The 13,717-nt window shown below is 36.0% G+C and overlaps 1 protein-coding gene across 1 annotated transcript; it reads left to right on the top strand.

The window, feature by feature from the left end:
• Positions 1 to 7,718: 7,718 nt before the first annotated feature.
• LOC120414620 (beta-galactoside alpha-2,6-sialyltransferase 2) lies at positions 7,719 to 11,662 on the top strand. The gene is made up of 5 exons (XM_039575850.2): positions 7,719 to 8,037; positions 9,855 to 10,000; positions 10,057 to 10,771; positions 10,839 to 11,011; positions 11,068 to 11,662. The coding sequence occupies exons 2-5, from the start codon at positions 9,907 to 9,909 to the stop codon at positions 11,331 to 11,333; spliced, it is 1,248 nt and encodes a 415-aa protein (XP_039431784.1). The 5' UTR covers positions 7,719 to 8,037; positions 9,855 to 9,906; the 3' UTR covers positions 11,334 to 11,662.
• Positions 11,663 to 13,717: the final 2,055 nt, after the last annotated feature.

Consider the following 13,717-nt stretch of genomic DNA (forward strand, 5'->3'; position numbering starts at 1 on the left):
AGTAGTTAGTAAACTTTATATTCAATCTAAATTATTTTTTTAATCAGTCAGGATGCCTATTTGGAGTTGGGAGACTTGATTTATGGTGATTTGTCAACAAATAACTTTATTTATGTAAATGTTTTCGAAAGCTGTACAAACTTTTTTGCACCTTTTTTGATTTCTGAAATAGTATTTGTTATGAAACTTTTTAAAGAAATCTTCTGTTCATGAGCTTTTTATAGCAAAATGTTCGGCATGAGTTTCTGAACAAAACGTAGTACTAGGTTTCTGTCAAACTTTAAAATGTTTACATGTTTCATCACTAAAATGTGCATAGTGTCCTGAGGGTGTAAATACTTTTTAACATAGGGTAGAGAAGTCATCAATGAGACACGGGGAACAATGATAAAATTGCTCTAACAAGTCGTAGTTTCAACCAATCAGGCTCATATTTGGGGGAAAGGTGTATCTACTGGATACACGTCTGCTATAATAGTGGCTTTGGTTATGGACGCTCCCTTGAAAAGTTATTCATAAATGTTTGATTCTGGGGTGTAAAAGTAAATTATGAACAAAAAATACGTTTTCGCTCGTAGGCTGCAATGTAATATTTCTTCAAATTTCTTTCGACGTTCCATATGGATTGAGTTGGGCTACAATGTCCTTTCATTAGGTTTGGCCAAAATTTAAAATATACCCAGAATCCAGGGCTGTCTCTTTGTTCCCCACTCATTTTAGCCCATGGGTAACAATGAGACACTTTGATTTTTCTTCATTAAACATTTCAAAATCCATGTACATCTTTCAAAACATGAATTGGAAGTGGTTTTTGGCATATTTATAGAGTTTTAACTTCATTTAACCAAAAATATAAAGTTATAAATGGATTTTACAAAATTTAAATACTTTTAGTATAACTTTTGTTAATTAAAGTTTCATGTTGACATAATTGCTCTATAATGTTCAAGGCAAGTCACCTGCAATGGAACAATACAAAAACATGATGTTTTACTAGAAAAGTATTGATTTTCGTAGAGGGTCTCATTGTTCCCCAGCTGTCTCATTGTTCCTGCCAAGTGCGTCTACAATGAGACAGTTGAATAACTCTGGCTGTAGATGTCGGATCGATCTCATATTTTGGTCAATGTTAGAACACACTAGAAGAAATAAAATGCAACAAAAAGCTCATAAAAACATGCTGATGAAAAAATTAGAAAAATCGTTGAAAGTTGTAAACCAAAAGTTTCTCATTGATGACTACCCTACCCTACTGTAGACTCAAATTACACATTTTCTCCAAAAACAGCTGTATGTTTTGAGCCTTTATTGAGGAGTTATAACTATTTTTAAGTGATTTTTAGCCTTTTTCAATTTGCTTTGTTTTCGAAATGGCGCATTTCGATGCAAAACTAAACAAAGCATTTGAAAGTACACACTTTAAACTACATTTCCTTAAACTATCTCCGTGTCTTTCGGTGTGTATTTTAAGATATCTTAATTTAGATTTAACGATTTTTATCAATTTATTTATAAATTTTCATAATAAATCATAACGAAAGCGAGATAAAATCGGTAAATAAATGGGTAAATTGACTAACGTTTATAGTAAATACAATGTTAGTGAAGAAAATCACGACAACCATTCTGAAATGATCAAATGTTACGAACAAAATTTTATTTCAATGAATTACATTTGTTTTAAATTTTAAATAATGATTTTTTTGGGTTAAACATGTTTTCCATTTTTCCTCTTGAATTGTCTGGTGAAAACTGCTTTTTTTGGACCATTTTTGCAAAATTATCGTGTATCTCGTGTAGATCAATAGCTAGAAATTAGGCATCTTTATCAAACTTTCGTGATATTTTCTCCTCTTTTTATATTTTTTTTATTTGGCTTACTGACTTTAAAGAGTTCTTCCTTATGACTAAAGAAGCAGTTTTCTCTCCTTGAATCACCCAAGTCTCCATGAAATTATGGCAGCAAAAATGTTATATCATTATTCGAATGTCTGTAACTTCTAATCTAACCCTAACCCTAGCGCAGCCAGTCTTTCGAGGGCATCCTGGAAAATGCCTTAGGTTGATTTACTCATTATTCGAATGTCTGTAACTTTTGAAGGAATTTTAGTCAACAAATATTGTCGACTTCAGTTATCATTGTAAAATCAAATTTAATATAATTAGTTTTCCCAAAATTGATCTGAAATTTCCTTCGAAAGTTACCAATTTTGATATAACCCAGTCACGATGTTCTAGCAGAACTTCAGCAGAGTTCTTACAGAGCTGGATATTCTTACAGCATTCTGGAAGAAATGTTCTACCTTTCTAACAGAATTCATGCAGAACCAGCTCTGCTAGATTTTTTTGTGGCTGGGAAACAACTGAATCAAATCATCATGTTCTCTAGCCTTTGGATCTCTTATTGAACAAATTGAACAATTCGACACTGTCGTGCTATCATGTCGTACGTCGCTTTTTGACGTTCTGAGAAAAACGCGACCTTGAATAAACAAAAACGAGATCACGTAATGTAAACAATATCAAACACGTTTTGTTTCGTTGACCATTCTGTGCAATGCCCCGCAGTTTGGTTGAATTTGATTGCCAGAGTCCCGAGTTATAATTGAAAATGTTTACGGTATTCGAGCTCGTACCTGTGTCAAATGCGTTCTGACCTGAAATCCCTTTGGCCAATTGTCGCACTTACATCGATTTTCAAGCGTTACATTACATGATTCATTAAATGTAGATTTCTCTAAAACAAACAAAAAGTGTTTTTTTGTTTGTTAGCCGATATTTTTTTTGATTATATTTTTTAACCTATTACTTCAATTTAAACTAAAGATATGCAGGCATGGCGTACTAAACAAATGTGATGATTTTGGAATTTTTTTTTTTTTTTTTTTTTAATTTATATTTATTCAAAATTCTTTTCCATGTACATTCATTCAGTTAAAATATTATTGAGTGTCCAATCACAAACGATGACTTTTCACCTCAATTTTAAATACTAGCAACTTTCATTTATTCATGAAATAATGTAGCTTTCGCTATTCAGTGATTTCAAATGTAGGAGGTCCTACATGTACAAAAGGGAAAAGGGATACCTTAAAACTAACTTATAAACTATATAAAGAGCGGATCAATGCAGCTGAAGACTGCAATGATTTTTGTCGAAATGCATCAATTATCTTATTGGACATAACATCCAAAGTGTCAACTTCGGCTAATTGATGAAGTTCACTGGTGCTGAACCAGGGAGGAAGTTTCAGAATCATTTTCAGAATTTTGTTCTGAATCCTCTGAAGTTTTTTCTTCCTGGTTAAGCAACAGCTTGTCCAGATCGGCACAGCATAAAGCATGGCAGGTCTGAAAATTTGTTTATAAATTAACAGTTTATTCTTGAGACAAAGTCTAGAATTCCTGTTTATAAGTGGATACAAACATTTAATATATTTGTTACATTTAACCTGGATACTTTCAATGTGATCCTTGTAAGTAAGGTTTTTGTCAAAACCAAGTCCAAGATATTTCACTTGATCCTCCCACTTTAAATTTACCTCATTCATCTTTATAATGTGATGACTTTTTGGTTTAAGAAAATCAGCCCTTGGTTTGTGAGGGAAAATAATAAGTTGAGTTTTTGCAGCATTTGGAGTAATTTTCCATTCTTTCAAATAAGAATTGAAAATATCCAAGCTTTTTTGTAATCTTCTTGTGATGACACGAAGGCTTCTACCTTTGGCGGAGATGCTTGTGTCATCAGCAAAAAGTGATTTCTGACATCCTGGGGGCAAATCAGGCAAGTCAGAAGTAAAAATATTGTATAAAATTGGACCCAAAATGCTTCCTTGAGGGACGCCAGCACGTACAGGTAGTTGATCAGATTTGCTATTCTGATAACATACCTGCAGAGTACGATCCGTCAAATAATTTTGAATAATTTTCACGATATAAATCGGAAAATTAAACCTTTTCAATTTCGCAATCAATCCTTTATGCCAAACACTGTCAAATGCTTTTTCTATATCAAGAAGAGCAGCGCCAGTAGAATAGCCCTCAGATTTGTTGCTTTGAATTAAATTTGAAACTCTCAACAACTGATGAGTAGTTGAATGCCCAAGGCGAAATCCAAACTGCTCATCAGCGAAAATTGAATTTTCATTAATGTGCGTCATCATTCTATTAAGAATTACTCTTTCGAATAATTTACTAATAGATGAAAGCAAACTAATGGGCCGATAGCTTGAGGCTTCAGCAGGATTTTTATCCGGTTTCAAAATCGGAATTACTTTGGCATTTTTCCAACTACTGGGAAAATATGCCAAATCAAAACATTTGTTGAAAATTTTGACCAAGCAACTTAAAGTTGCTTCTGGTAATTTTTTAATTAAAATGTAAAAAATGCCATCCTCACCAGGGGCTTTCATATTTTTAAATTTTTTGATAATAGATTTTATTTCATTCAGATCCGTATTAAAAACTTCATCTGATGAAAATTCTTGTTCAACAATATTCTGAAATTCTATTGAAATTTGATTTTCAATAGGACTCAAAACATTCAAGTTGAAATTATGAGCACTCTCAAACTGCTGAGCAAGTTTTTGAGCTTTTTCCCCATTAGTTAATAGAATATTATCACCATCTTTTAAAGAAGGGATGGGTTTTTGAGGTTTCTTAAGAACCTTTGAAAGTTTCCAAAAAGGTGTGGAATAAGGTTTAATTTGTTCGACATCTCTTGCGAACTTTTCATTTCGCAGGAGAGTGAATCTGTGGTCAATAACCTTTTGCAAATCTTTTTGAATTCGCTTCAGTGCAGGATCACGAGAACGTTGATACTGTCTTCGGCGAACATTTTTCAGACGAATCAGAAGCTGAAGATCGTCATCAATAATGGGAGAATCAAATTTGACTTGGACTTTAGGAATAGCAATATTCCTAGCATCCAAAATTGCATTAGTTAAAGATTCCAAGGCTGAATCAATATCAGCTTTGGTTTCTAAAACAAAATCATGATTTAAATTATTCTCAATATGATGCTGATACCTGTCCCAATTAGCTTTGTGGTAATTAAACACAGAACTATTGGGTCTGGTAACTGCTTCATGAGAAAGTGAAAAAGTTACTGGAAGATGATCAGAATCAAAATCAGCATGAGTCACTAAAGGACCACAATACTGACTTTGATTTGTCAACACCAAATCAATTGTTGATGGATTTCTAACAGAAGAAAAGCAAGTTGGCCCATTCGGGTATAAAACCGAATAAAGACCAGAAGTGCAATCTCTGAACAGAATTTTACCATTGGAATTTACTTTTGAATTATTCCAAGATTGGTGTTTGGCATTAAAATCACCGATGATCAAAAATCGAGATCTATGCCGAGTAAGTTTATTCAAATCCCCTTTGAAATAATTTTTATTTTCCCCAGTGCATTGGAATGGCAAATATGCAGCTGCAATCATAATTTTCCCAAAAGAAGTTTCAAGTTCAATGCCCAAACTTTCAATAACTTTTAACTTAAAGTCACGTAACGTGCTATAAGTCATACTACGGTGGATAACTATTGCAACTCCACCGCCATTTCGATTCATTCGGTTATTAGTTATAACTTTATAATCTGGATCACTTTTCAAATAAGTGCCTGTTTTTAAAAATGTTTCGGTTATAACAGCAACATGCACGTTATGAACTCGTAAAAAGTTGAAAAATTCATTTTCTTTCGCTTTTAAAGAGCGAGCATTAAAATTCATAATATTGATGGAATTACTTAGATCCATGATTAAATTTCAGGGTAAGAACAACATCATTCGCAAATTTTAATCCAATCTGGATTGCTTCCATCATGGATGTAGCATTACTCATTGTTTGAATCAAACCAAACAGTGAGTTTTGCAAAAAAGTCATTTTTTCAAACGTAACATCGCCGAAATCAGAAGATCCCAAAGCGTTGCCAGCAGAAAAATTTTCAAATGAGATTTGAGGTACCTGCCCAATTTCAGAAAGATTGGTAGAGGATTTAAAATTCGTGGATGAACCCGAACCCGAAACGACGTTAGCATAAGAAATGCCATTGTTGTTACCTAACTTTTCCACGGTAGGGGTATTTCTAGAATTGTTCGAGTGAGACAGCACGAACGTTTGATTTAAAGATGCAGGTACAACCTGACTTTGAGAAAATTTCGGTTTGGATTTCGGCTGATGCTTAGCACGAGAATCCAAAACCTTTTTTCTGATGGGGCAATCCCAAAAATTTGATTTGTGATTTCCACCACAATTTGCACATTTAAATTGGGTGACTTCTTTCACGGGACAATTGTCCTTGTCGTGAGAAGAATCCCCGCAAACCATGCATTTTGGAACCATGGCGCAATGATCAGTACCGTGACCGAATGCCTGGCAACGCCGGCACTGGGTCAGATTCTGGCCATTACCGCCATGTTTCTTAAAATGCTCCCACTTTACCCGTACATGGAACAAAAACTGAACTTTGTCCAAAAGTTTCAAATTGTTGATTTCATTTCTGTTGAAATGAATCAGATAAAATTGTGAAGTCAAACCAAAGCGAGAAATATTCCCGTTTGATTTTTTCTTCATTGGTATTACTTGGGATGGGGCAAAGCCAAGCAACACCTTAAGTTCGTTTTTGATCTCATCCACCGACAAGTCGTTGGAGAGACCTTTCAAGACCGCCTTGAATGGCCGAGCATTCTTGGTCTCATACGTGTAGAAATTGTGTTTGTGGTTTTTCAAATAACCAACAAAAGTTTGGTGATCTTGTAAAGATTCCGTCAACAAGCGACATTCTCCTCTTCGACCAAGCTGGAACGAAACTTTCAAATTGCAAGTTTCCTTGCAATTCTTCAGTTGCGTTCGAAAGCTGGCCAAATCGGAGACGGAAGTCACAACAATTGGCGGAGCCTTTACTCGTTTCTCGACGGCAGAAGGCTCAGTACGAGGAGAAGGTTCCTTGTCATCAGTTTCGGATAAAACACCGAAACTGTTTGTCAATGGAATTGGAGGATTGACCTCACATTCAGAATCAGAATCAGACCTCAGAAGAGGCTGTTTTCTTTTTCTGTTTCCGTTAGCCGGTTTAGCGTTCAAACGCTTCACCGACGTAACGACCAAATCTTCAGAAGATTTGCGTTTACCTTTGTTTTGACGCATTTTGCAAGCAAAGTTCTCTTAAAAAGATGGCTTCGTTTGTAAAATACAACAAAATTTCAGGCGGGGTTAGTCTTGAAAAGACTGTTTAGAATTTTGGAAAATAACTCAGGTAGTCTTTAAAAAGACTGTGAATTTTGTTTTGAAATAACTCTGAGCTTAGGTAGTAAAAAATACCGCAGCTCTAGTGTCCGTTCACCACGAAGGTTCGCAAGACATTGGATGATTTTGGAAATTATATTAGTGAATGAAGCAGCATCTTTTTTATTTCAAGTTAAATCCCATTTCCGATTGTTTGTTCATACAGGTCCATCCAAATAGATGACACCCAAGAACTAATGACGATGTTTGCGCGTGTATGTGTTCATAATGATCTATTTTGTCTGGCTCCGCGTGTTTTGCTAATGACATCCCCACCACGGGTCTCAGGGGGGAGGACCGCGTAGTCTGTGGGTGTCACACGTGGGTGATTGAGGAAGGCATGTGTTGTAATCAGACTTCCTTTCTAGAACGCATGCGCTTCTAGAGGCGAGTGTAGATTGTGTCTGGTTTTCCTTGGCTGGAGGAAAATCTTGACTCGTGAAGTTTCATTCATCTTGCGAGTACCATGGCAACTGGAGGCTTATCATCTTTCTGAAGGAAAATGTCTTCCAGGACGTTGGTTTCTTGACCAATCGGAACTATTGGGCTGTGAAGTGTGAGCTAATTCAGTTAACCGTCGTGTCTAACCAAGTTTATGCATTCAGATGCTGTGTAAAGGTTTCTGTCGGAGGATTTCAGACCCTACACAAGTGGATTTGCAGTGACTTTTGCAGCTTGTCTTCGACAACCGGAAAGGAGTGATAATTTTTCGTCTTTTGAGTCTAGGTAGATGTCAAAGGTTAAAGTGTGAGTTGATATAAATAGTAGTGTGCAAAGCGAATATCCATGTCAACATATTGAACACATTCACAAACGTCACATTGTTTAGAAGTCTTAACTCGACACCAGATTTCATTAAACGAAAACATGAAATGTGAAAGTCATCATCACAAACATAACAATAGTTCAATAGTTATATATCCAAACTTTGTTGATTCCATGATTCTTTAATCCAACATAAAGAGGACCGTTATTTAATATGAGGTTTAGACTCTTACCTACATAAGTCAAGAAATTAAATGTTTTTGCAAAAAAAAAAAAACCAGAATTCTTTCTAGAATGACTGTTTAATTCGATTCAAATTGAATTGAATAAATGTATGATTCGATGCATGAAATTTAAAACATTATTAATAAAATTTTGTGAGATTCTACTCGACCATTAACCCTTTACATCCTAGCCCCGTCTGTAGACGGGCTTTAATCCCAAAAATCGCCGAAAATCCATTTTACAAACATTTTTTGGACTTTAAAAAGCATGGAACCCTTAAAATTTTAGAAAATGTTAGTGTTCGAAGTTTAGCTTGTTGTATGTGACTTTGCCAATGTTTTTATAAATGTATTTTTTAGGGTTCAACTTTGGCTATGTTTCTACTAACATTTCCTATATTTTTGTAATAAAAAGTAAGTAGTATTTTTTGTAGTGTCCCAGATTATGCCTCTACGCTGTTTTTTACAATTTAAATAATAATGGTGCCATTCTTTCTTCTAGAGCAGAAAACGTAAAAAAGCAAAAAATTAAAAAAGTGACTGTAAAACAGTAAAAAAAGGCAAGGTGTAATGGTAGGAGGTGGTAGAATAGGCCAAATACTACCAAAAACAAATGTTAACTTTACAAGAAATACGTAAAATGTTTTTCGTATAACAAAAATTGCTCAAAATGGCCTCGAGAAAAATAAAAATTGGGCAGTAGAGGGTTAAAGTTGTTTATCATGATTAATATTTGACTTTCTTAGAATCTGATTTTCTTTCTTAAGATAAAAGAGACAAAGCTTAATTTGATCTCATTGGCTTTTTGAATTTGAGGTACACTTAGTTGCATAAAATTACTAGACAAAATTCATTTTTGCAATTCCGTCGTGAAACTACTTACTTTTCCTGTCATACTTGAACGACGAAATAGCCTACTTTTCTGAACCAAAAATAACAGAATCGCATAGCAACACTTTTCAAAATAAATGCTGAAAAGTTCTACTTTTCAGCACTCAAATGGGTGCTGAAAAGTTGAACTTTTCAGCACTTGTTTCGAAAAGTAACACTTTTCAAATTTTTTTTGATTTAAACGATTTATTGACAAAATACATGAAAATTTGGCATAAAATTTCACTCAGTGTGTGTTTTTTGGAATTGAAAAAAATGTTGTATGGAACTCGTTGCAAAACTTGATTTTTTCAGCACTCTTCGTATTTATCCAACTCGGTGAACCTAGTTGGTTAAATGTACGACTCGTGCTGTAAAAATCCTCTTTTTGCAACTTGCTGCATAAACTACTAGGGGAAACTCTCGTATGTTTGGCAGGTTAAGCACTCGCTCCTAACTCCATCCAATTTGATGATTTTCACTATTTAAACAACTATTTTGCAAAACTTTTGATAGTAATTTGCTTGCTCACTTATCATTGAGCTATTTATCACTCGATTTCAGTTGTAAACGCTTTTAATTAGCTTCAATTGAATGTCAAAGTTCTGACCTGCCAACATTAGAGGCACGCTGGAATTAGATGCTGTTCCCCTATTTCAAAAATGAAAATAATGTTTTAATGTGTTCTTACAACATCTTCCTCAGCATGCCATAATAATTACCCAGTTCACAAACCTCACCACCTCAACACACCATAATGCTGCGCAACAACTTCGACGCAACATTATGGCTGTTACTGGTTGCATACTTCTGCGTCACACTTGACTCATCCATCCTACGAGATGTCTCAGGTATGTTGTACAACATCAATTAAACGTATCATGCCATAAAACCCCCCTCTTTTTAGCAAACCGCAACCGTCGCAGCGTCTTGTTCGTCAAACTGAACGCCAGCGAGCGACAGCTGAAGGCCGGTGCCGAAAAGCCCTCGATCCGAACCAAGGAAGAGGACGCCCCACGGACGCGACCTTACTTCAGCACATCCAAAAAGTCCTACGTGGCGCTGGACACGGCCCGATTCCTTTGCGACGACCCAGAATCGGCCAACTGCGCCAACAAGACATCGATCTACAAGTCCAAGGTGGTGTACGAGCTGAGGCGAGTCCTCAAGGAGTCGTACGAAGAAAATGATTTCTACCGGGTTCAGTACAGGGACGAAGATCGGATCGCCGACGAAACGGAACTTTGTCGGCTGACGCGGGCCGACGTTAGGACAATCACATGGCGGGATTCACCCTTCGATTGGAACGAAATTGGTCGCTACATCCCGCCGGGGCCGCTTTTTCGGGAGCGGAACGCAACGTGCGCGATAGTGTCCAGTGCGGGTTCGCTGAAGGGGTCCAGCCTAGGCAGCTTTATCGATGGGCATGACATCGTGATGAGGTTCAACCACGCTCCGACCGTGGGCTACGAGCACGACGTCGGGAGTAAGACCTCCGTTAGGGTTGTGAACTCGCAGGTCGTGGTGAAGCCGGAGTTTGAACTGCTCACTGCCAGTCTGTTCCGGAACGTGTCGATTGCGGCGTGGGATCCGGGGAAGTTTAATCAGTCGTTGAAGGAGTGGTTAGTGGATGTTATCCTCCAGAACTTATATTTTTATGGTTAAAAATCTATTTTTTCTAATCTGCAGGATTGAAACTCCGGACTTCAACTTGTTTGAAAACTTCAAACAGTATCACCAGAAATATCCTGGGGCCAACTTCCACCTGGTTGATCCACGCAGCATCTGGCGAGCTTGGAGTGCTCTTCAGGACAAGACCAAGGTTAAAATCATCCGTAACCCTCCTACCTCTGGCTTCATCGGTAAGTAACGTCAGACATTCAAGATATTATAACGCTAAAATATTCCCTCCCTTCAGGCTTGGGACTGCTGCTTCCCGTGTGCCGTTACGTACACATGATCGAGTACATCCCGAGCAGCAGGATGAACGGCCTCTGCCACTATTACGACGACGAGATCAACTCGGCCTGCACGTTCGGGTCGTGGCACCCGTTGGCCGCGGAGAAGCTGTACGTTCTGCGCATGAACACGGCCACCGATTTTACGACCTTCCAGCACGGGATTGTGCGAATCGGTCTGGACGGGCCCACCCCAAGTGCTGAAGGTGATTGCCAGCCGCCGTAACGTAACTCGTTGATAGTTAGCTCACATGCTGGAGATACTGGAGCTACATTGAGAGGTGTCAGTCAGCAGTCGATCAGTGTGAAGGGGGGTTGGGGGACTGGATAAAAGAAGATGGATGAGCAAGTAATTGGTACGCAAGAATGCCAGGGACACTCGTGATTTCCTTCTCAATTGATTGTTTTGAATAGTTTAGTTTCACATTAGAGACAGAAAAGAAAGAAAAGAAGAGCGACCAAGTGTCTGCTTCGAAAAATAAAAAAATAATTACATTTAAGCCGTGATCTTGAAAATTTATATAAATTAAGAAGTGTCAAATATGTATTTCATAATTGATATCTTACGGGTTTTGAACCAAATATATTAAACTAAAATTTTAGTAAAAACGATGTTGTGTGTAATGTTTTTAACAAGATTAATCCGTGAACATGATCATTCAATTCATTTCAGCAAAAGCGTGCGAAAAAATGACTGCAATTTACATGGTGGTGAAAAAACTTCATTTTCAAATAAACTTAAAAAATCATTGTTCACAAAGTTCACTATCATCGCCCGTCAATCTTCCTTTTCCTTGAAATAATTTATGTACCAGTGCACACATCTATGTGCAGCTCTTCATTGAGTACCAACGTACTATCTTCACGACAGTCATTGTGCAAAGATTTACAATGCAAAATAATTCACTCGAATTTTAATGTCCGCGCACCCACGCAACTGCACAAATTACTCCGATGATGGGGCGATCCGTGGTGGCAGGACCCTCCCGGGTGACGTTTTTAATGTCGTAAATCGGCTTTTACGGTGCAAACCCGCAGCGAGTACCAACTACGGAGGCAATTAACGTAATTCGCGAGGACATGCTCGTGTTCCCACAGTTACTTCGTGACCGCGGAAGGATCACGTTTTTTCGGCGGGGTTTGAATTGTATGCGAAAGTTGTAACTGATAAGTCAGGTTAATGACGTTTAATGGGTGCATGACGCTGAACCTTAACCTCAATCTTCACCGAAAATAAGATTAAGATTAAATTAAGACGAATATATTTCAACAGTTTCGAACTAAAGAAACTTGCCCAGCCCTTGACCACCTGAAATCAGTATTTGAATCAATGTTGTACAAGACCAGTGCACCCACTAAGGATTTACTAGGCGGAAGAAGCAACAAGGTGTAGTCGGCCAGCCTACAAATGTCTTGAAAGGAACTTGTTGTACGCGCTTCCTAGCTGATGTTTGCTCGTCATTATGATATCTTGCCACATGTATTTTTACAACAAAGTGTCATTTTTAGAACGAGGTGAGTATTTTTGTATTTTCGTATTTTTGTATTTTTGTATTTTTGTATTTTTGTATTTTTGTATTTTTGTATTTTTGTATTTTTGTATTTTTGTATTTTTGTATTTTTGTATTTTTGTATTTTTGTATTTTTGTATTTTTGTATTTTTGTATTTTTGTATTTTTGTATTTTTGTATTTTTGTATTTTTGTATTTTTGTATTTTTGTATTTTTGTATTTTTGTATTTTTGTATTTTTGTATTTTTGTATTTTTGTATTTTTGTATTTTTGTATTTTTGTATTTTTGTATTTTTGTATTTTTGTATTTTTGTATTTTTGTATTTTTGTATTTTTGTATTTTTGTATTTTTGTATTTTTGTATTTTTGTATTTTTGTATTTTTGTATTTTTGTATTTTTGTATTTTTGTATTTTTGTATTTTTGTATTTTTGTATTTTTGTATTTTTGTATTTTTGTATTTTTGTATTTTTGTATTTTTGTATTTTTGTATTTTTGTATTTTTGTATTTTTGTATTTTTGTATTTTTGTATTTTTGTATTTTTGTATTTTTGTATTTTTGTATTTTTGTATTTTTGTATTTTTGTATTTTTGTATTTTTGTATTTTTGTATTTTTGTATTTTTGTATTTTTGTATTTTTGTATTTTTGTATTTTTGTATTTTTGTATTTTTGTATTTTTGTATTTTTGTATTTTTGTATTTTTGTATTTTTGTATTTTTGTATTTTTGTATTTTTGTATTTTTGTATTTTTGTATTTTTGTATTTTTGTATTTTTGTATTTTTGTATTTTTGTATTTTTATATTTTTGTGACAAGATAACACAACGGCAACAATTGTGAGGCTTCTGCCCGTAGTCGCCATCGTCGGTATGCAAAGCGCACCACATTTAATTGCAATTGAGTGCGTACGACCACGGCCACAGCCCAGTGCCAGTACTGGCCAGCAGACATCGACCAGGCTTAATCGGAATCTAATCTCGCACGCCCGCAATGGGTATTTCTGGCCTGCGTATAGTCCTTGATCGCTCGTTCATGCAAACCTTCTCAGCTTGGGACACGTTGTTGGTGTTATTTTTAGTATTTTTCTGCCGAATATTTG

The sequence above is a fragment of the Culex pipiens genome, chromosome 3 (assembly GCF_016801865.2).
Source record: "Culex pipiens pallens isolate TS chromosome 3, TS_CPP_V2, whole genome shotgun sequence".
NCBI classification, from domain to species: Eukaryota; Metazoa; Arthropoda; class Insecta; order Diptera; family Culicidae; genus Culex; species Culex pipiens.

Bases quoted from the DNA above. Each gene is read 5' to 3' on its own strand.
- LOC120414620 (XM_039575850.2), top strand. From the start codon at position 9,907: ATGCTGCGCAACAACTTCGACGCAACATTATGGCTGTTACTGGTTGCA. The intron at 10,772-10,838 runs GTTAGTGGATGT...TCTAATCTGCAG, and splicing joins AATCAGTCGTTGAAGGAGTG to GATTGAAACTCCGGACTTCA. The intron at 11,012-11,067 runs GTAAGTAACGTC...CCCTCCCTTCAG, and splicing joins TCCTACCTCTGGCTTCATCG to GCTTGGGACTGCTGCTTCCC.